We start from the raw sequence: 23,845 nt of genomic DNA on the forward strand, positions 1-23,845 counted from the left end.
GCAGTCTTGCGTTTGGGACAATGGCTATGCATGAAGACATCATGCCTAGGAGTTGTAATACCATCTTTGCTTGTATCTTTTGTGTTGGATACATGCGTTGTATGATGGTGTTGAAATTTAGAATTCTTTGTGGACTTGGAGTGGCCACTCCTTTTGATGTGTCTATTATGGCTCCTAGGTATTGTTGTACCTTGCGCGGCAGAATGTTGGATTTTGTAAAGTTGACGGTGAACCCGAGTTTGAAGAGGGTTTGTATGATCTGATTTGTGTGATTTGAGCACTGTATGAACGAATGGGCCTTGATTAGCGAGTCGTCCAAATATGGGAACACATGTATTTGCTGCCTTCTTATGTGTGCAGCGACTACGGCTAGACATTTGGTAAAGACTCTTGGTGCGGTTGTTAATCCGAAAGGCAGTACCTTGAATTGGTAATGTATTCCTTTGAATACAAACCTTAGGTATTTCCTGTGCGATGGGTGTATTGGTATATGGAAATAAGCATCCTTGAGGTCTAAAGTTGCCATGTAGTCGTGTAGTTTTAGCAATGGCAATACTTCTTGTAGTGTGACCATGTGGAAGTGGTCTGATTTGATGAAAGTGTTCACTACTCTGAGGTCTAGGATTGGTCTCAGTGTTTTGTCCTTCTTTGGTATCAGAAAGTACAGTGAGTAAACTCCTGTGTTTATTTGTGTGTTTGGCACTAATTCGATTGCATTCTTTTGCAATAGTGCCTGCACTTCTATCTCCAGGAGATTGGAATGGTGTGTTGTTAAATTTTGTGCTCTTGGTGGTATGTTTGGAGGGAATTGTAGAAATTCTATGCAATAACCATGTTGGATAATTGCTAGAACCCAAGTGTCTGTAGTGATTTCCTCCCATGCTTTGTAATAATGACCTATTCTTCCCCCCACTGGTGTTGTGTGGAGGGGGTGAGTGACATGTGAGTCACTGTTTAGTAGTAGTGGTTTTGGGGCTTTGAAATCTTCCTCTATTTCTAGGGAATTGCCCTCCTCTATATTGTCCCCGAAAACCTCCTCTATACTGTCCCTGGTAACTGGACGGTGTGGCTTGTGAGGTGCTGGCTTGTGTGCTTTGACCCCGAAACCCCCCTCGAAAGGGCGTTTTACGGAATGTGCTGTAATTCCCTCTGCTCTGCGGGGAGTAGAGTGCGCCCATGGCTTTGGCAGTGTCCGTATCTTTTTTGAGTTTCTCAATCGCTGTGTCCACTTCTGGACCGAACAGTTCTTTTTCATTAAAAGGCATATTGAGAACTGCTTGTTGAATCTCTGGTTTAAATCCAGACGTTCGGAGCCATGCATGCCTTCTGATAGTTACAGATGTATTAATTGTCCGTGCAGCTGTATCTGCAGCGTCCATGGAGGAGCGTATCTGGTTGTTGGAGATGGTCTGTCCCTCCTCAACCACTTGTTTTGCCCTATTTTGTAAGTCCTTGGGCAGATGTTCAATGAGATGTTGCATCTCGTCCCAGTGGGCTCTGTCATAGCGCGCAAGTAGTGCCTGGGAGTTCGCGATGCGCCACTGGTTTGCAGCTTGTGCTGCGACTCTTTTACCAGCTGCATCGAACTTGCGGCTTTCTTTATCTGGGGGTGGTGCATCTCCAGATGTGTGAGAGTTGGCCCTTTTCCTAGCTGCTCCTACAACGACAGAGTCTGGTGGCAGCTGTGTAGTGATGAAAGCCGGGTCTGTAGGAGGCGCCTTATACTTTTTTTCCACCCTTGGTGTGATTGCCCTACTTTTGACCGGCTCCTTAAAGATGTCTTTTGCGTGCCGGAGCATACCAGGGAGCATAGGCAGGCTTTGGTATGAGCTGTGGGTGGAGGAGAGTGTGTTGAATAAGAAATCATCCTCGACTTGTTCTGAGTGGAGGCTTACGTTATGAAATTGTGCTGCTCTAGCCACCACTTGAGAATACGCGGTGCTGTCTTCTGGTGGAGATGGCTTTGTAGGGTATGCCTCCGGACTGTTATCTGACACTGGGGCGTCGTATAGGTCCCATGCGTCCTGATCTTGGTCACCCTGGCTCATGGTGGTGTGAGCTGGGGAGTGTGATGGAGTTTGTGCTGGTGAGACGTTAATCACGGGCGGAGGAGAGGGTGGTGGGGTAACTCTTTTCACCACTTTTGGTTGTGGTGTCTGTTCCGTCTGGAACTCCAACCTTCTCTTTCTCCTAATGGGGGGAAGGGTGCTTATTTTTCCTGTCCCCTGCTGTATGAATATACGCTTTTGCGTATGGTCCACATCAGTTGCTTGTAGCTCTTCCTCAAACCTATGCTTTTGCATTTGGGAGGTTAGCGAGTGCTCTTCTGTATAAGAGCCTGAAGCTGGGTCGCTTGCAGTTTGTTTCGGCATCGAAACCCTGTCTGCGTGTTTTTTCGGCTCCGAGGTGACTTTTTTCTTTTTCGGGGCCGAAACCTCTCGGCGTCGATCTGTTTCGGTGCCGCTGTCTCGGCGTCGAGCCGTGTCCACACCGGCATCTCGGTGTCGAGGCTTGTCTCCAGCACTTTCTCGGTCCCGAGAAGGCTGCGTGCCGGTGTCTCGACCGGAGTCGGACGATCTCGGCACTGTTTGGGCCTTTTTCGGTGCCGACGGTCGGTCACCGAATTTATGGGTCGAGCCATGGCCTGGTGGCAGTGGCGTCCCCTGGGCCTTGTAAATGTTCCTCTGAGTGGATTTCGACGTCTTACTCACGGTTTGTGTATCGTCGAATCCTTCGGAGTCTGAGTCTTGGATCGAGAAGGTACCTTCCTCTTCCTGTTCCTCGAACTCCCGTTGGGCTGTCGGTGCGGACGCCATCTGCAGTCTTCTGGCTCGACGGTCTCGGAGTGTTTTTCGGGACCGGAACGCACGACAGGCCTCGCAGGTGTCTTCGCTGTGCTCAGGTGACAGGCACAGGTTGCAGACCAAGTGTTGGTCTGTGTAGGGGTATTTATTGTGGCATTTGGGGCAGAAACGGAACGGGGTCCGTTCCATCGGCATTCTTCAGCACGCGGTCGGGCCGACCAGGCCCCGACGGAGGATCGAAAAACTACCCCGAAGGGCACCGGAGCTCTTCGATGCGGTGTGGAATCTAAGTACGCCGATCCCGAACGCAACAATACCGACGAAAATCTTCCGAAATTAGCTAATCTTCCGTTCCGAAACTCAGAGCGACAGGAACACGTCCGAACCCGATGGCGGGAAAAAAACAATCGAAGATGGAGTCGACGCCCATGCGCAATGGAGACAAAAGGAGGAGTCACTTGGTCCCGTGACTCGAAAGACTTCTCCGAAGAAAAACAACTTGTAACACTCCGGCCCAACACCAGATGGCGAGCTATTGCAGAACATGCGTATCTACAGCGACAGATGCCATCGAACATACAATTACAGTAGGAAAGCACCCTTTTTTTACTTGGTTAGCCTCCACTTTTTGCCTGGTTTCTGATGGGGCTTTGAGGGTTAGTGCACTAGTTCATGCTAACCATGTCCCCAGTGCCATATTTCTTTCCCCAAAACTGCAAAGTTATTTTTCACAATTGCCAAAGCAGTATAAGTCCTTAGTAAATGGCACCCTTGGTACTGAGAGCCTGGGGTACAAAGGGAGGGCTCTGAGGGCTGCAGCACCAGTTGTGCTAACCCCAGAGACTACCTCACCAAACTCACACAAGTGCTGCCATTGTAGGCTGCGTGTTTTGGAGCAGGGTAAATTTAAAATGCAACCGGTCACACACCACTGTGCCAGGTCTCCTATCACTGCATGTGCCGGGGGTAAGCCACCCCTAACACCGGGTGCATCCAGACACATCTGAGAGCATATATGCCTTTGCTATGTCTGTCGATTCTGAGACATAGTAAGTGCACAGGAAAGCCATTTTAAATGCATGTGCTGGACAGTGGTCATTACTAGTTCCCCAGCTACACAATAGTTTCTTTGAATCCTGAGATGTTTGGTATTAAACATCTCAGAATAGTAAGCCACTACCAAGTCCAGTGATGGATTTATTGATAAGTGTACACAGAGCACCTTAGAGGTGTCCCCTGAAAACCTACCAGCTACTACTGTGCTGAATGACTGGTCCTGACCAGTTCAGCCACCACAGACACGTTTCTGGCCCCACAAGCCAGCGCTCTGACGGGCCGGAGACAGAAGCCCACACTGGGCAGACCTCTCCCAAGCAGGATGCGCATTCCAGGGCATGGCGCTTCAAAGGCCTTGCCACTTTGTTTTGTATGCGACCCAGGCCTCTCCAGATGGTGGAAATGACCCGACCCCACTTTTGGCAGCAGCACAGGTGGGAAAATTAGTAGGTGTGCCCACTTCATGCCAGTCCCACCCCTAAGATGAACAAGCTCAAGTGGACACTACTTTTTGAATTCCTCCATCTTGTTTGGAAGGAATAAGGCCACTGGGGTTAGGGTAATGCCCACTTCCCAGCAGAAGTTTTCTTAAGAAGGGTGTGGTGACCTTAAAGGTGGTCAGCCCATTGGCTACCGCCTGGCACGCCCTGTGACGTCCCTAAATTATTTAGGTGGCACCCCAGAACTCATATTTTGACAACCTAAGAAAACCATGACACGGAAGAGTTGCACCCGTAGAAGATGAAAAGAAGAAACACCCTCAGCCCCCTGGCACGACAGTCCAGCAACGTCCAGCAGATGCCGCTCCTTGTGCATCTTTAGTTTTTCAGAACCGACCGCCCTGACCCAGCCTGTAGCATCTTTGTGACACCTGGTAGGTATATCGCCTGAATCTCCATATTCCTTTGTATTGCCCATTTCTGGAGTTGGTGAGTTAGTCTTGGCCTCTCTCTCCTTGCTGATATAAAACGCTGTTGTAATGTTTGAGACAATATCGCCTTCCCCCAAAGCTGGTTCTGGAATGCTTTGAGGGCTAGAAAAACAGTCTTCAGTTATAGGAGGTTCATGTGCTGTACCATCCTGTTCCCGCCAGAGTTCCCTTACTTTGAGGAGTCCCAAATGGGCTCCCAAACCAGAGGCACATCTGTGGTTATTGTCACAAATGGAGTTGGTTGTGTAAAAGGTCTTTCCAGTGTGAAGTTCTCTGTTCCACAAAGCAATTTCCTCTTGTGTCTTCTGCGTGACAACCACTAGATCTTCCCAAATCCCGCTACCTGCGACCACTGATTTTGAAGCCACTCCAGGATTGGGCTCATGTGAATATGGGATCAACGGGATGCATGATGACATGTTTTCTAATAGTTTCCCCACACTGTCCTCTCTTTAAGAGCTTGTCCCTTGCTGTAGTGGCAAATCTCTTCCAGAAGAGATTGTCTTCTCTTCTTGCTGGAAGGAGGCTTTCCTTTGTATTGTTTAACCTTGCCCCCAAGAAAATCTTTTCGTGTTCTGGCTCTGTAGAGAACTTTTCAATGTTCAATGAGAAACCTAGTGTGTACAGTGTCTTCATTACCCATCGTATGTCCAGCTGGCATCTGTGGTATGCCTTTACTCTTACTAACCAGTCGTCGAGGTATGGATAAACATGTATTCCCATTCTTCTGAGATGTGCAGCTACTGATGCGAGGCATTGTGAATATTGGAGCAGATTTCATTCCGAATGCCAACACTGAACAGATGGTGTATTCCGCTGACCATAAAGGTTTGGTATTTCTTGAGCTTCACATACAATGAGATGTGCAAGTAGAAGTCCTTCAAGTCTATGGTTGCCATGTAATCCCCTTTTTGTAATTGTGGTATGACTTCCTCTAAGGTTGTCATTTTGAGGTTATACAAGGAAAATGTCACTTACCCAGTGTACATCTGTTCGTGGCATTAGTCGCTGCAGATTCACATGCTGTGCATAGTCCGCCGTCTGGTGTTGGGTCGGAGTGTTACAAGTTGTTTTTCTTCGAAGAAGTATTTTCGAGTCACGAGACCGAGGGACTCCTCCCACTTCGGTTCCATTGCGCATGGGCGTCGACTCCATCTTAGATTGTTTTCCCCGCAGAGGGTGAGGTAGGAGTTGTGTATGCTAACAATAGTGCCCATGCAATGGAATAAATACGTATGTACAAAATGAAGGTTTAATGTAATATATGTACAAATGTTCAAGATCTACTTCTAAACGGCTACAGGCTCCCGGGGAGGAGGGTGGGCGCATGTGAATCTGCAGCGACTAATGCCACGAACAGATGTACACTGGGTAAGTGACATTTTCCGTTCGGTGGCATGTGTAGCTGCAGATACACATGCTGTGCATAGACTAGTAAGCAGTTATCTCCCCAAAAGCAGTGGTTCAGCCTGTAGGAGTGGAAGTAGTTTGAAATAAAGTTCTTAGTACGGCTTGACCTACTGTGGCCTGTTGTGCAGATAACACATCTACACAGTAGTGTTTAGTAAATGTATGAGGCGTAGACCATGTTGCTGCCTTACATATTTCGGTCTTTGGAATATTTCCTAGAAAGGCCATAGTAGCACCTTTCTTTCTGGTTGAGTGTGCCTTTGGTGTAATAGGCAGTTCTCTCTTTGCTTTAAGATAGCAGGTTTGGATGCACTTTACTATCCATCTGGCGATACCTTGTTTTGGAGGTTTTTGGAAGGCAATAAATAGCTGTTTTGTCTTCCTAATTTCTTTTGTCCTGTCAATGTAGTACATTAGCGCTCTCTTGATTTCTAATGTATGTAGTGCTCTTTCAGCTATTGAATCTGGCTGTGGGAAGAACACTGGTAATTCCACTGTTTGGTTTAAGTGGAACGGTGAGATAACCTTTGGTAAGAATTTTGGATTAGTTCTTAGAACGACCTTATTTTTGTGTATTTGAATAAATGGTTCTTGTATGGTAAACGCCTGTATTTCACTTACTCTTCTTAGAGATGTGATGGCAATGAGAAATGCAACTTTCCACGTTAAGTATTGCATTTCACAAGAATGCATGGGTTCGAAAGGTGGACCCATGAGCCTTGTCAAGACAATGTTGAGGTTCCATGAAGGAACAGGTGGTGTCCTTGGTGGTATAATTCTCTTTAGGCCCTCCATAAACGCTTTAATGACAGGTATTCTAAATAGGGAAGTTGAATGAGGAATCTGCAGGTAAGCAGATATTTCTGCGAGATGTATTTTTATGGAAGAGAAAGCTAGATTTGATTTTTGTAAATGTAGTAAATATCCTACTACATCTTTTGGAGATGCATGCAATGGTTGGACTTGATTATTATGGCAGTAACAAACAAATATTTTCCATTTACTTGCATAGCAGTGTCTAGTGGATGGTCTTCTAGCTTGTTTTATGACCTCCATACACTCTTGTGTGAGGTTCAAGTGTCCAAATTCTAGGATTTCAGGAGCCAAATTGCTAGATTCAGCGATGCTGGGTTTGGATGCCTGATCTGTTGTTTGTGTTGTGTTAACAGATCTGGCCTGTTGGGTAGTTTGACATGAGGTACTACTGACAGGTCTAGTAGTGTGGTATACCAAGGTTGTCTTGCCCATGTTGGTGCTATTAGTATGAGTTTGAGTTTGTTTTGACTCAATCAGTTTACTAGATATGGAAGGAGAGGGAGAGGGGGGAAAAGCGTACGCAAATATCCCTGACCAATTCATCCATAGAGCATTGCCTTGAGATTGCCGGTGTGGGTACCTGGATGTGAAGTTTTGGCATTTTGCGTTTTCTTTTGTTGCAAATAGATCTATTTGAGGTGTTCCCCAAATTTGTAAGTAAGTGTTCAGGATTTGGGGGTGAATTTCCCATTCGTGGACCTGTTGGTGATCCCGAGAGAGATTGTCTGCTAGCTGGTTCTGGATCCCTGGAATAAACTGTGCTATTAGGCGAATGTGGTTGTGAATTGCCCAATGCCATATTTTTTGTGTTAGGAGACACAACTGTGTCAAGTGTGTTCCCCCGTTTGTTTAAATAATACATTGTCGTCATGTTGTCTGTTTTGACAAGAATGTATTTGTGGGTTATCATTGGTTGGAATGCTTTCAACGCTAGAAATACTGCTAACAATTCTAGGTGATTTATATGAAACTTTCTTTGATGTACGTCCCATTGTCCTTGGATGCTGTGTTGATTGAGGTGTGCTCCCCACCCTGTCATGGAAGCATCTGTTGTTATCACGTATTGTGGCACTGGGTCTTGGAAAGGCCGCCCTTTGTTTAAATTTGTACTGTTCCACCATAGAAGCGAGATGTATGTTTGGCGGTCTATCAACACCAGATCTAGAAGGTGACCCTGTGCATGTGACCATTGTGATGCTAGGCACTGTTGTAAGGGCCGCATGTGCAATCTTGCGTTTGGGACAATGGCTATGCATAAGGACATCATGCCTAGGAGTTTTAATACCATCTTTGCGTGTATCTTTTGTGTTGGATACATAGCTTGTATCACCTTGTGAAAATTTTGAACCCTTTGTGGACTTGGAGTGGCTATCCCTTTTGTTGTGTTGATTGTCGCTCCTAAGTATTGCTGTGTTTGACACGGCAAAAGGTGTGACTTTGCATAGTTGATGGAGAAACCCAGTTTGTAAAGGGTTTGTATAACATAATCTGTGTGGTGTGAACACTTTGTTAGCGAGTTGGTTTTGATTAACCAATCGTCTAGGTACGGGAACACGTGTATTTGCTGCCTCCTGATATGTGCAGCTACTACTGCTAGACATTTTGTAAAGACTCTTGGTGCTGTTGTTATTCCGAATGGCAACACTTTGAATTGGTAATGTATTCCTTTGAATACGAACCTTAGGTATTTCCTGTGCGAGGGATGTATCGGTATATGGAAATACGCGTCTTTTAGATCTAACGTTGTCATGTAGTCTTGCTGTTTCAGTAGTGGTATTACGTCTTGTAACGTGACCATGTGAAAGTGGTCTGATTTGATGTAGGTGTTTAGTGTTCCGAGATCTAATATTGGTCTCAGACTTTTGTCCTTTTTCGGTATTAGAAAGTACAGTGAGTAAACTCCTGTGTTCTTTTGTGTTTTTGGTACTAATTCTATTGCTTCTTTTTGCAGTAATGCTTGAACTTCTAGTCCTAGAAGGTCTATATGCTGTTTTGACATATTGTGTGTTTTCGGTGGGACGTTTGGAGGGAGTTGGAGAAATTCTATGCAATAACCATGTTGGATAATTGCTAAGACCCAAGTGTCTGTTGTTATTTCCTCCCATGATTTGTGGAACTGGCTTAGTCTTCCCCCCACTGGTGTTGTGTGAAGGGGTTGTGTGACTTGTGAGTCACTGTTTATTTTGAGGGGTTTTGGGACCCTGAAACTTTCCCCGGTTTCTTGGGAATTGGCCCCCTCTGTATTGGCCTCGAAAGCCACCCCTTTGATATTGTCCCTGGTAGGTAGGAGGTCTTGTTTGTGAGGTGCTGGCTTCTGTGGCTTGACCTCGAAACCCTCCTCTGAAAGTTGTTTTGCGAAATGTGCCAAATGTGCCTCTGCCCTGCGGGGAATAGAGTGTGCCCATGGCTTTGGCTGTGTCAGTGTCCTTCTTTAATTTTTCAATTGCAGTGTCCACTTCTGGGCCAAACAATTGCTGTTCATTGAACGGCATATTGAGCACTGCCTGTTGTATCTCAGGTTTGAAGCCAGATGTGCGCAGCCATGCGTGCCTCCTTATTGTCACAGCAGTATTTATTGTTCTTGCAGCTGTATCTGCTGCATCCATAGAAGAACGTATTTGGTTGTTGGAGATATTTTGCCCCTCTTCAACCACTTGTTTCGCTCGTTTCTGGAATTCTTTGGGGAGGTGCTCGATGAGATGTTGCATCTCGTCCCAATGGGCCCTGTCGTATCGCGCTAGGAGTGCTTGCAAGTTGGCGATGCGCCACTGATTTGCAGCTTGTGCTGCAACCCTTTTCCCAGCTGCATCAAACTTGCGGCTCTCCTTGTCCGGAGGTGGTGCGTCGCCTGATGTCTGCGAGCTGGCTCTTTTACGAGCTGCTCCTACGACTACTGAATCTGGTGTCAGTTGTGATGTAATAAAAGCAGGGTCTATGGGCGGTGCCTTGTATTTTTTCTCCACCCTTGGAGTTATTGCTCTGCTTTTAACAGGCTCCTTGAAAATCTGTTTAGCGTGCCTTAGCATTCCTGGGAGCATGGGAAGGCTTTGATAATGGCTGTGGGTGGAGGACAGGGTGTTAAAGAGGAAGTCGTCCTCAATAGGCTCCGAATGTAGAGATACATTATGAAATTCGGCTGCCCTAGCTCCCACCTGTGCATATGCTGTACTGTCCTCAGGTGGTGAGGGTTTAGTTGGGTACGACTCTGGACTATTGTCCGATACTGGAGCATCATAGAGGTCCCATGCTGCCTGATCATCCTGGCTCATGGTGGTATGAGCTGGTGATTGTGGTGGAGTCTGTGCCGGTGATACATGAGTTGACTGTGGTGGAGAGGGTGGTGGAGTTGCCCTCTTTACCACCTTTGCTTGTGGTGGCTTGTCTTGTTGCTGGAAGTCAAGTTTCCTTTTCCTTCTGATTGGGGGAAGAGTGCTGATTTTCCCTGTACCCCTTTGGATAAAGATCCGCTGTTGCGTGTGATCTACCTCTGTAGTTTGTAATTCCTCCTCAAATCTGTGTCTTTTTAGTTGGGAGGACAGTGATTGTTCCTCTGAGTAGGAACTGGTTTTTGGTTCGGTTGCCGGGTGTTTTGGCACCGAAACCGTGTCTTTAGTTGTTTTCGGCTCCGACGAGATCTTTCTCTTTTTCGATGTCTTGGCCTCTCGGTGCCGACCATCTTCGGTGCCGCTATCTCTGTGCCGAGCAGCTTCGGTGCCGCTATCTCTGTGTCGAGCCTTTTCTGCACCACTCTCTCGGTCCCGAGAGTGTTGCGTGCCTGTGTCTCGACCTGAGTCGGACGACTTCGGCACCAGCTCGCCCTTTTTCGGTGCCGATGGACGGTCACCTACTTTATGGGTTATGCCATGGCCTGTTGGCAGTGGCGTCCCTGGGCTTTGTCTGTTTTCTCGTGTGATCTTTCTTTCGACGTCTTACTCACGGTTGGTTGCTCGTCGACGTCGAATTCTTCGGAATCCGATTCGCGGATGGAGAAAGTTTCTTCTTCTTCCTCCTCCTCCTCGAACCCTTGTTGTCCTGTCGGCGTGGAAGCCATCTGCAACCTCCTGGCTCTTCGGTCCCTGAGCGTTTTTCTCGACCGAAACGCGCAACAGGCCTCACATGACTCTTCCTTGTGCTCGGGGGACAGGCACAAGTTACAGACCAAATGTTGGTCTGTATAAGGATATTTACTGTGGCATTTAGGACAGAATCGGAACGGGGTCCGTTCCATCAGTCTCGATGTTGCACGCGGTCGGGCCGACCAGGCCCCGACGGGGGATCGAAAATACCCTGAAGGGTTACCGGAGCTCTTTAAGGCTCGGTGTCGATTTGCCCTAACTATCCCGATACCGAACGAAACAATACCGACGAATTTTCCGTTGATTCGGACTAACTTTCCGACCCGAAACACGGAGCGTAAAGGAACGCGTCCGAACCCGATGGCGGAAAAAAAACAATCTAAGATGGAGTCGACGCCCATGCGCAATGGAACCGAAGTGGGAGGAGTCCCTCGGTCTCGTGACTCGAAAAGACTTCTTCGAAGAAAAACAACTTGTAACACTCCGACCCAACACCAGACGGCGGACTATGCACAGCATGTGTATCTGCAGCTACACATGCCACCGAACACTTGCTTATGAACCTGAGATCTCATATCGGGTTTAACGATTCGTCTACCTTTGGAATTAAGAAATAAGTGGAGTAATTGCCCTTGTTGGTCTCCTGTCTTGGGACTAGTTCTACTGCTTGCTTGTCCAATAACTCCTTGACCTCCTTGAGGAGCAGAGCCATTTCCTCTTGAGTGTACTTTCTTCTATGGCCCCCTTCTTGGAGAGAATTTGATTAGTTCTATGCAATAAGCAAATTGAATTGGGCTTAAGATCCATTTGCCTGGAGTTATTTTCCTCCACTCCTGGAGGAAGTCTTTTAACCTGCCATCGATTCGATTGTTGTGCCATGTTGGAAGTCTAAATGAGTGTACTTTTATTTCACTGATGGCTTTTGTTAAAGTCTTGCATTTCTTGTGCTACAAATTATTTGAGCGGGTGGTACCTCCTCTGCTTGTCAAGTTCCTCCGATTCCTCCTCTAAATGAACTGCGCCCCTGTTGCTGACATTGCCAGCCTTGTTGATCTGTGGCAGTTTAGGTGCCACTCTGGAAGCTTTGATGAGGGCTCCCTGCCTGTAGGTTACCTCTTGAGGTTGGTTGTCATGTCACAAATGTTCCCCTTCATAATCCACCTCGAAACTGTTGTGCGCCCCTGGACTTTGCTGTTTCGTTGTCCTTTTTCAGCTTGTTGAGACTTTGTCCACTGAGCTTCCCAGCAACTGTTTTTCGTTGAAGGTGGGTGTTTATGATATTTCGACTGAACTTCTAGCTTAAACCCCGAAATTCATAGCCATGAGTGTCACCTTACTGTGATCCCCATCATCTGGTGGCTGGATGTGCCTGCAACGTCTAAAGCAGATTTTAAACATGTATTAGCAATATTTTATTCTGCTTTCGGCAACATGTGCTGCCCTTTTCCTCTGCTGTTTAGGGAGGTGTTTTAGCACATCTCGCATTTCCTACCAATGCTGATGAGCATGTCTATTAAGTAGTGCATTTGAGTTTGCAATGCGTCATTGGATTACAGCACTATGTTCTATTCTACGTTCCATGAGTTCCATCCTTTTGCTCTCCTTTTCAACTGGAGGACCGGAGGTTGAGGGGACGCTGGCCCTCTTTCTGGCTCTCGATGCGATTATGGAGTCAGCGGGGACATTGCTTTTGTATATGCAGAGTCCTGGGAAGAATACTTAAATTTCTTTTCAGCCCTTAGAGCCACAGCTCTACAAGTGTACGGTTCTTTAAAAGCTTCCTTCCCCTGGTTGTGGATGCTTGGGAGCAGGGTAAACCTGGCTGCTTTCCTGACTTAGCAGCAATGTTTCCTACAGAAAGCATGATTATGGCTATTCTCCTTTATCTGTATATTAAAATCTGCCAGATGCATTCTTTAGGACCAGATTATACATTCCAAAGTCATCTGGAGGTGTGGACTTTGATGGGTAAGACACTACACCCTCTTCAGGGTAGTCTGCCTCTACGTCTTTCCATTGTTGATCAATGTACTCACCTTACTCTGAAGCTGGATACATTCCAGTCGGATCTGCTCCTTCCTCAAGGAAAAGCTGTTCTACTTCTTCTTGAGGTAATGGAGTAGGTGGAGGTTGTATTTCCTCGACCGCCATCTCAGCTGTGTGTTTTGGCATCGAAGCCTTTTGAGGAATTCCAAATTCTTTGAGGCTTTTGCCGAATTCCTTCTTTCCCTGCAAAGAGTCCACATTTGGTCTTTTTTTTCCGATGTTGAATCCTCTTTCGAAGATGACTCAGTCGTCAACCTTCGGTGACCGGCTCTTGACTCTTGCATTTTTTACACTGATGCCTCTTTTTACCTTCCATCCTTTGTCGTTGTGGGTCTTTTGACAGTTTTCCCTCCAGCGATGTCCCCTGGAAGACTCTGTGAGACTCCTTTTCATGAGTGCTGCCTACAGGAGGCAAGTGTTTCAACCCAGAAGCTCCCCTTGTGTGTTCGTGTGATCATTTTTTAGACTCAAACGTTTGAGTAGAGCCCTGTATCTTACTTCCAACTTTTAGCTTTTCTTAAGCGCCTGCCCCCCTACATCGATGATCTCCCGATCACCTTTCGATGTTTCACCTTCTCCTTCTTCTGCAACTTTGTCATCGTTGTTTACCTGCCCCAAATCTTTGAGAAACGGTGTGAACTTCTGGCCCTGTAAGGAGTGGTAGGCCATCCTCTGTCTCGGTCTTATTTTCAGGGTCTCTGACGCAAACACCATGCCAAGTGATGCAATCCTCACTCCGATATGCAAGTGGAAGTCAGAGGTAACACACCAGATGTTTATCTTTTAGGGTGTACTTATGGTGAGAATTTTTGCAAAACTGGACCATTTCTCCATTACTCCAAACAGGAATCCACCACCCTACTCGGCAATCTCACCGCTCCATCAGTCGAAAAAGAAACAGGTCTGTAATTTCCCTCTTTGACAGCTCCCTGTTGAAGATCTGTCCCGGTTACACGAACTTCGCACCGAAAATCTTCAACTTCTTAGAATATTTTTCCCTTGCGTTGGGAGACACAGATGCAGCGATGGCGAAAAAAACTAATCTTAAAATAGTGACCAAAGATTGGAACATATGGAGGAAGTAGGACGTCACACAAAGACACCAAATTGTGGTTCCGTCTACACCCACAAAATCACAACAGTGGAGAATTCAGGACCCAACCACAAAATCACAACAGTGGAGAATTCAGGACCCAACCACTAGATGTCAGAGTAATGTACAGCGTGTTATTCCAGAAAATATTAACCTTTCAAAACTGTGTCCCCAGACATACTGGATGAGCACCTTATGGTTACTTAGCAAAAAGCTTTGCTGAACACCCTTGATCTAACTGGCTTAACCATATATTAAAAAGCATCCCTGGGGCGGCTCCTTGCAACTCTGTATACAAGGCAAATGGGTGACTGCAGAAAGGTCAGAAAATCATGAAGGGGCGGCTACAACTGGGGACACTGGATAGAAGATCCTGGGGTGAAATACTGACATGTTGAGATGGGTCAAAAATGTTCTAGATAACTATTTTATACATATAATTGTTGCTCTGATATCACTAAATTGAATGATTGATACTCTGCGTTTGTTCATATATTGAAAACTAATAAATCTTTTAAAAAGATGATCAACTATAAAAATCAACCATGGCAAGTATTTTTTTTAATTTACTAATCAACTATAAATATGCAGCACTACTGTCAAATTACTATCTCCGCTAGTATATGGGTCGCAGCAAAAGCTTTCAACCGTGAAACTGGTTCCATGCTTTCTGTATAGCTCTTCAGCCCTGGGAGCAGAAAGCGGCCTACACTACAAAAGGCAGCTAAGAAGGTTTCAGTGGTTAAAATACCAACTACAGGAACTCTTGTGGGATGCCATGTGTTTCCTGTATTCTACATTACTGCTATTACAAAGCATCATCTGGGGAGGGATTTGCCAGAGGAAGGCGGTGGTCATGAGTGGGCTCTTCAATGCTTTGCGAAAAAACATTGAAGATCTACCCCTGGGGTTGTTCAAAGACCAGGAAGTTCAAGCTACACTGTTTTGGCAAAGGCCTGGTATACGGTGTCAGGAACATGCTACCCAAACAATAAGTCCTCTCCCAGGAGTTTGGCAACAAGGGCAATAATATCACCATCACAGTAATCCCACGGGAAAATCTGTTGCACGAGTAAATCCTCTTAAATCAGACGCAGCTGGATCATTCATCATAAAGCCTGTCTCGAGTATACTGATTAATCTGATAATTATACAGCTTTGAAGACTGAACCCCATCACAAGGGCACTGCTTGAAGCTGGAATGTACTCTTGCCTTGGCCACAAATCACCAAACCGGAGAAGATGCCACTGGCAAAGGCATGAAGCCTGGCCCACAAGTCCTAGTAGGACTCTCGACATTCAGTCCAAGTCCCATACTGAAGAACAGGAAGCTGGGCAGTATGTAGGGATACACGCGGACAGACCCTCTCTCAGAAAGAATTCCTTAAAGTTGTTAACCTCTTACCTTATCCTTTCTTTGCAGAAAGGGCTACTTAAAAACCCAGCTGCAATGTTCTAGAGTGGAAGTCGAAGGAACCCCAGATAAATACTCGTTTCAGAGCCAGGATATCAGGTGAAATGACTCACACAAACACCATTTAAAGGTGCACGCTTCCTTTTCAGTTACCACTGTAGAAGTGAATCTCATTACTTAAAAAATAAAATTAAAAAAAAAGTACAAAAAATGCTTTAAAAAAAAAAAAAAAACTGGATTTGCCAATGACCGAAAAGGAGTCAGAAGACACACACTTCAATAACTGCTTAGAGATGCCTTATAATTCTAGAGGGTGCGCAGGACCCTACAACTGCAAAGAACAACCTCCACGACGGACTTCACGCCATCGCCAGATGGATGGAATCAAGCCACCTCAAGTTAAACATAGAGAAGACAGAAATCCTCATCTTTGGCACCAACCCCTCAACTTGGAATGACTCCTGGTGGCCCACCTCCCTAGGAACCACGCCCTCACCCACCACCCATGCACGCAACCTAGGCTTCATCTTGGACTCCACACTCAGCAGGTCAATGCCATCTCCTCTTCCTGCTACAACACTCTCCGCAAGCTCTGCAAAATCTTCAAGTGGATTCCCGTCGAAACCAGGAAAACGGTCACCCACGCCCTGGTCAGCAGCCGATTGGACTACGGAAACGCCCTATATGCAGGAATAACAACCAAACTCCTAACAAAACTGCAAAGAATCCAGAACGCATCCGCCCGCCTCATTCTGGACATCCCACGCTGTGACCATATTTCCCCCCACCTCAGAGACTTTCACTGGCTACCAGTATCAAAGAGGATCACCTTCAAACTCCTCATCCACGCACACAAGGCCCTCCACAACACAGGCCCAGCCTACCTCAACGACAGACTCACCTTCCACACCCCCACCCGCAATCTTCGCTCCGCCAGCCTCGCCCTTGCCTGCATCCCCCGCATCCGCCACACCACTGCCAGAGGAAGATCCTTCTCTCACCTAGCCGCCAAGACCTGGAACTCCCTACCGCTCCACCTTCGCCAGACCCAAGACCTCTTGACATTCTGGAAACGCCTCAAGACATGGCTCTATGACCAGTAGCTCCCCCCCCCCAGCGCCTTGAGACCCTAACGGGTGATTAGTGCGCTCTATAAATCCTTGATTGATTGATTCTCACCGAATTACAGAACAGTCAAAATTGAGAGCACACAAATCTCTGGTATTCTCTAGATGAGAACCGACACATGTCTGAACATCATGTATAAGGAACTAATATTCTATGTGCATAATTGACATACATGATGGAACATGCTTTAGGAGTGGAGGACAAATTAATAAACTACTGCCACAGCAGAGAGAAACTGCACATGGGACATGCAAGTGCCCGGCATCAAGGCGAGAAGAACAGGCAACAACTTACCCGGATCTGGTTGCGTAGCTGTTCCGCCTCCTGGCGTAACTGTTCAAGTTCACTCATGGTTGCAGCTCAGAGCAGACACCAGTGTCCCACCTCCACTCAGCCAACCAGAAACCTAGAAAAGCAGATAAAAAAAATTACAAAATCAGCGAGATGTACTTAAACTAGATTGCAGAACATTAACTATTTTACTGCCATCCCAACACCTCTACTGCCTTAGTCCAGCTCGGGCTGAAGTTCTGAGCCTGTTACTGCCCAACTTCCCCATCCCTCAATTGCACCAGCCCAGCCTTAGAAGACTTCACGACAGGCTTAAAGTAAAAACGCCAATGGTTCAGAACAGACCAAGCACTGTTCCTTCCCTCAGCACAGTAGACATTTTCCAAGTAACATTCCAATCATGTGATCTATGGGAGAGACCACATGGAAAAGACTGACATCACTGGGGCAGAGAATGCCTTCTCTGATGTGGCAGGACTCTCAAAGATTATCAACAGCAAAATATCTATAAATCAGCAGTAGCTAGGTGGCTCTACAGCCAAGGGTCGGCTCAGTACAGGTCTGGGAATGGGGGGTGAGTGGAGAGGGTTGTAGTCAGGCCTGGGTGAAATTTAAACTTTGACGGGGTGATTGATATAATTTCAGGAATTTCGAGTTACATTTGTTGCGCGAAACTCTAATAACACCACTTGTAGCATTTATGCACATTTGTGGTAAAAACACCACAAATGCATGAGCACAAAAGAACATGAGCTGCTGCCGTTTGTGGTGTTTTTGTTCTTTGCAGTTTTTTAGCATGAAATTCGTCCACCTGGCAAAAATTCGCACAAGTATCCATTTTGTGGTAAAACATAGCGCAAAACGCTACAGATTTCCATGTCGCATAACTATGATGCAATGTTACGTAATTATGTGAAAGTGAATTCCAGATATTTGCCGCACTCTTAGTTCTTATGTGTAGCATGTTACAGGGACCCGAAAAAGCAGACTGATCGAAGCCCTGTTAGTTTGCTGCATACGGTTAGGCGTGTATTATGTTCAAGTGTCAGTGTAAACCTGTGGGCTTTTAAGACTGAAGTGTCCGTCGAATTCTCCCATTCAAGAAATGGGAAGGGGTGGTACTTTTTTTTTTCCTAAACTAACAAGATTTTGAAATGTAAATGGGCCCACATGGAGCAGGAGATAGTCTGGATCCATAGCCCTTCTGGTGGAAAAACGAATTAAGAGGGGAAATCACGTGACTTTGAAAACCTCTAGGATGCAATATCTGTAGTATAGTGTTTGTTACTGTTGGTCTGTGGAATGGGGCGGAGGGGGGCCAACCAACTGGTACGGTGGTGGTGTTTTTTTTTTTTTGGGGGGGGGGGGGGTACAGAGGCATAAAGCCCCTTCTTGTTCCGTACAATACATATATTCTTTACTGACGAGAAGCTACCCAGAGTCTTACACGGACTACAGGGAAAAAAACACAATATATTAAGATAGAACTATTAAGATGCATTATTTTTAAAACCTGTTAACCTTTTTCTGTATCAAGATTATACAAGTATTTGATAACAGTGGGAGGGACAATTACCCCTGCTGTGCCTCAAAGTAATCTAGAGAAACAAATAGAAATATAGTGGATGGAACCTGCACATTCGGGACTTCCAATTCACAATCTTCGGCTAAACCCACTCCCAGGTTGACCAGTGATAAATGCTGCCCATTTCAAATTCATGAAAACATGTCAGGCTTCAGGAGAGAGATGAGAACGCCTCATTGGCACCGACTGGCCAGCTAGCCTGTGTCTTTCCAAAGCTATACAGGGGGGTCCTTTTCGGCATGAAATCTCTTTACTATGATCGAGGCCATCCACTCACTGTTTTAGCATCAGTTCAGGCTCATGAATACACTGTGCGGACAATAAAACACTGAATATCTGCTTCAATTTTTAACTTGTGTATTAAAACATTTTTCTTGGGCAATGCAAGAGGGTGCTTGCTAGAGAACTGCCCAGTACCACACTAACTGGACGTGACCTCGAAGCAGAGAGATGCAGAAAGACGGAGAGACTAAGAGAGCACTTAGCGTATTGTAACTAGAACAGATCTTTTTCACACTTCCCTCACCTACTTAGATGAGGCCTGGGCGAAATTCCAATCACGCCGGTGACATTTCAGGAATTTCGCATTACAATGGTTATACGAGGTTTCTGAAATCATGCCATTACATTATGTTGCTTTATAATGCTGCCGCTCGCTGAAAAACTGTAGTGCGGGGACAATGCACGGTTGTTTGCAGAAATTGTGCTTTTTTGCATTATATTCTTAGTGTGAAATGTGTTATGTGGAAGGTTGTCACATTCGTGGAAAGTTACTGCATTAAATAAGAGATTTTTATTTTTCATTATTTTGCGAAATTTCCTGATATTTAGTAAATTACACAAAAGCAAATTACTCGAATTTCTTACACCCCTAGCTAAGAAGCAAGCACTTGCACAACCTGGCCAATGGATGTAAGATGCTGATCAAAGGCTCCTCCATGTATGCATATTATGTATAATTTGAGGGGGAAACACTCTGGGCAGGCAGCTGAGGCGGTTTTAGTAGGCAGATCTAAAAGAGAGGAATACTTTCATAACAGGGTCCCCCTGGGCAGCACAGGGTTTAGAGCAGAGCTCTCCAACGAGTACCTCTTGAGCTACCGTTAGCTCTCCAGCTGCCCAGAAGTAGCTCTCCTCTCTGCAGGTCATTCTCCTATAAAAGGACATTTTGCTAGATTGAGTTAATATATGTGCACCAAAACTGAAATACGTTTTCAAGACTTGTGTGTATGTATTTTATAAACTCACAAGCTGATTTAAGAAAAAAAAAATTGAAAACCTATTAAAAAGCGGATCTTTGCGCAATAAACCATGCAGCGTTTGTTCGCCTGGGATGATTTTCATTGGATAAATGTAGCTCTTATTACAGAAACGGTTGAAGCCCATCGAGGTATGACAAACTTTAACTGAGGCCAGAAAATAAATCCATTTAGCCGTTTACTTAAATTATTTGTAACAGAGCAGAACTACGAGAAAAACAAAAATTAAACAAAGCTGTAGGGAACGCCAGGGGCCTGGCAGGGGCGGCACAGACTTGATCCATCGCAGATTACAAGAGGTTGGCGCCTGGACGCAGCGCACCAAAGACCACACAGACCGCAGAGAAGCTCTGGGAATCGGCTGGCAACACTAATGCAACAAACCTGCGATCACCAGCCCTGGCCGCGAGATGTCTAACTTGTCGTCCAATAGCTTCATATTTAGACTGTCAGACACGAACACACCCTTTCAAGCTCGAGCAGAGGAAGAGGGCTCTCCGGCAGCCTTTAAACCCAGACTCCCACCAAGAAGAAGAATAAATGCAGCCTTGTGGGCATGCAAAGCAGCTCACACAGCCGAGAAGACACGGTCTGGGGCGGTCACAGCCACTCGGTTCTCTCAAACGTTTCAGCGGAGCTAGGAAGAAACACCCATTACTCAGACCCCCTCTTTAGATCCTCTGCCCATCGCTCAGTGGAAGGCAGCATCTGAGGCCTCGGATGTCTGCAATAGTTTTCCGAGGAGTGGTTGCATACCTGAGGCACTGAAAGAAAGACAAAATGATGTCCCCCTGCTTAAGAAAAGCGACGCAGAACCTTCTGGTAAATCAAATTTTCGTTGTTGCCTCTTGGACCAAAGACTGTGGAAAAGTAGGTTAATCCAGCTTTGCCCACTTGGGCCACGGCCAAATTCTAGACCCTGCTCAGTTCAGTTTCCGTCCACTACATAGCACAGAGACCGCTCTGTGGGTCCGTGGCTGGCGACCTACGACTGCGGTCAAAGAGCACCCGCGCTGTCAGCTCTCAGGCTACTGGCCGGTCTGCAGCATTGGATACGGTGTCACACCCCATTCTGGTGGAGGGGTGGCACTTTAATGGTACATCCTACCTGGGAGGTAGGTAGCAGGCAGGCCATCTTCCTTCGTTTGTGTCTAAGTTTAAACCACTCAATCACGGAGTACAAGGGTCAGCTTTAAGCCAGACACTATTTAAAATTAAGATCTGCCCCTTAGTTCAGCTGATTAACTCTTTGGCTTTTAATGCATGAACTATGCAGATGATGCACAACTCACCATTATGCCCCTTTTGACTCCTTTCATCAGTGTAGGATTGTGCTGTCTGTGTACTAACAACGCAAGTGTCTTAAGTTTAACTGACAAAAAAAAGACAAAAAAAAAGAGGTGCTCTGGATAATAAGACTCCTGCCCTTAGTCCATTTCGGGAGGACGTCTGGCATCGGTCTTGTTCCGTTCAGCCTGTTACGGCTTCTATGGTAGGAACACTTGGTGCATACCCGAGACTGAGCTTAAGGTAGCAAAGAAAACCTGGAAATGGATGTTCTGGCTTTCTTTTTCGGTCACAGTGCACTCCGGGGTAGGAAATCAATTCTACATGATGGCTTTAAAACAGTATATTTGTTTTTAGTCAATCTTTGTATATGGTTAATTTATATACACTATATTGTACCATTTCCACATAACCAAGTAACGAAAATTAAGACAAATACATTAAAATAAAAGGAATTGTGGTAGTTTCATGGTTTCCATCACTCCTCTCTCTCTCTCTCTCCCATGTGGAGAAGTGTGGCTCAATGGTTAGAGCGGCAGACCCTGAAGCAGAGATCTGGCTCAAGACCAGGGTTCAAGTCCCGCTTCGGCAGGTCTTGGGCTCAATTCCCCTTGACCAGATAATTCTGCCTCGGTGCCTAATCTAATTCATGGGTCCCACTCTGCAACTCTGGGCAATAGCTTGCTTAATCTCCACAACGGCCCCAACAGCGCTTGGATGCCTGGCTTCACCCTGCTCAGGAGTGGGCGCCTCACAGGGAAAAGCCAGGAGGGGTTCCATAGCGGTATGAGTACAGCGCCTTGAGACCCTAACGGGTAAGTAGTGCGCTATACAAGTGCTAATTTACATTTGTAATTTTACATCCCACCTTCAAATGCATTTTTAAAGAAACCGAATCCAAATCAACGGATGATTTTTGAGTTCTATTTTCTGCATCAATGGATCAAAGCAATATTTAAAAATAAAAAAAAATTAAAAACAATTTTTAAAAAAGTTTCACGCATGAAGGACACCATAGGTTAGGAGTTGTTGAGTAGATGTGAGCCAGTTCGGCACACCTCATACCTATTTTTTCAGAGACTTGGGGCAAGTCCAAAAGTTCGCCACAGGTTATTCGTGGTTTGCTTGTCTTCGACCAAAACAAACAGTCACTATAGATGGAGGTTGTTTTCATGAACTTGAGCCATGCCCAGCGGGTGGACATAGGTTAACGGTAGGGGTTGTTTTGTATAGTTGACTCAGGTCCAGAGGATCAACATAGGTTAGCGTTGTTCAGCAGATTTAAGAAAGGCCCAGATGATCGACACAGAATACAGGTTGTTTCATGGGCTTGAGCCAAGCCCAGAGGGTTGAGGTATATTAGCTAGCAGTTGTTAAGCAAATATGAGCTAGGCCCACATGGTCAACGAGTTGGTGGTTCTTGAGAAGACTAAATAAGATGGCATGAATACTACCTAAATTCTAACAAAAATTAACTGGAGCAGCGAACAAACTTTATCCAAGCCTAGACTCTCCAAATGACTCTCAGAAAACAAAGGCGAAGGAAGCCAGCCTGCCAAGACAAAAATGTAAGCTATGAAGCGTCTACCATTAAACATTGCTTCATAAGTGGTTTATTATTCCAAAAAAGTAGGTATTCCATCTGTCAGTACCAGTCTGCGTACCTCCTCAACAGCTCTGCCCTTGGGCAAACTGATCAAATAATTGAACATATGGATAATATGAACTGACAACTTTCAAGTTCACCTCCCTATAAGAGTTTAAGCACAGTTAGGGTTTTGTGCGGTTTATGTACCATACCAACGCCATTACGGTTGTGAGTATACACTGTACTACATAAAATCACAAAGTAAATAAAATAAACACTGCTGCATGGAGGCCAAACTATCCAGAACAAAGGCACAAACGATACTGCGATCATCGATCATCCATCGTCAAACTGGTTAGAAACCAATGTAGATTTTGACAACCTCTCTCTTCACGTATCCTGAAGATGTAATGCATGAGGAATATTTGATAGTTTTGAATGGATGGGCGAGTGGGGAAGACAGTCGAAGCCTCAATATGTAAAGTTAGTCTGTTATAGCACTCTGTTAAGCAAAGGTCTCCTGGCACTAAATAGTAGAGGTAGGAACCAAGCCAAAGACGGCAGCTGATGGAAACAAAAACAAAACAAAAAAAGAAGTGTTGCCAAGGTCTTTCTGATGGTGAAACGGAGCAAAGACAAAGATCTTTGTCCCGCTCCTTCCAAAGAAGAGTGTCACTTACTGAGAAAGAAAAGCGCCCACTATATGCTTTTCATTGCCAAGAGACACTGAGGAATACTTTCAGAAACTAGACCTGAAATTTTACAAAGATTTTAAAAGATAATTCACTGTTGAACTGGAAGCCAAAATAAGGATTTTCAAACCGAGGTGGTATGGCTGAAACGAGGGGCTCCTACACCACATTTGGCTGTTAGACATGGAATAACAAAGACAGATGATTTTATATTCTGATCAAGACTGGATTACTATAAAAGTTATTTTCCTATTATACCTTAAATTGCCAAGTCGGCTCTGCAACATTCAGTGAAGAAAGGCAGAGCTGAGTTGTCAAAAACGAAAAGGACCAGAAGACAATAGGTGACCCGTGGCGGTCTTGTTTCAC

General features: G+C 45.6%; 1 protein-coding gene across 3 annotated transcripts in view; it reads right to left on the minus strand.

Annotated features, from left to right (window-relative positions):
- GNB2 (G protein subunit beta 2) overlaps positions 1 to 23,845 on the minus strand; it is a 161,102-nt gene that overhangs the window by 56,722 nt on the left and 80,535 nt on the right. For all 3 annotated transcript variants that reach the window (XM_069215625.1, XM_069215626.1, XM_069215624.1), the window contains exon 2: positions 17,069 to 17,180. In XM_069215625.1, the coding sequence (XP_069071726.1) occupies positions 17,069 to 17,125 (57 nt within the window). In that variant the 5' untranslated portion in view covers positions 17,126 to 17,180. The remainder of the gene's footprint in view (positions 1 to 17,068; positions 17,181 to 23,845) is intronic.

This window comes from Pleurodeles waltl, chromosome 12, assembly GCF_031143425.1.
Source record: "Pleurodeles waltl isolate 20211129_DDA chromosome 12, aPleWal1.hap1.20221129, whole genome shotgun sequence".
Lineage (NCBI taxonomy): Eukaryota > Metazoa > Chordata > Amphibia > Caudata > Salamandridae > Pleurodeles > Pleurodeles waltl.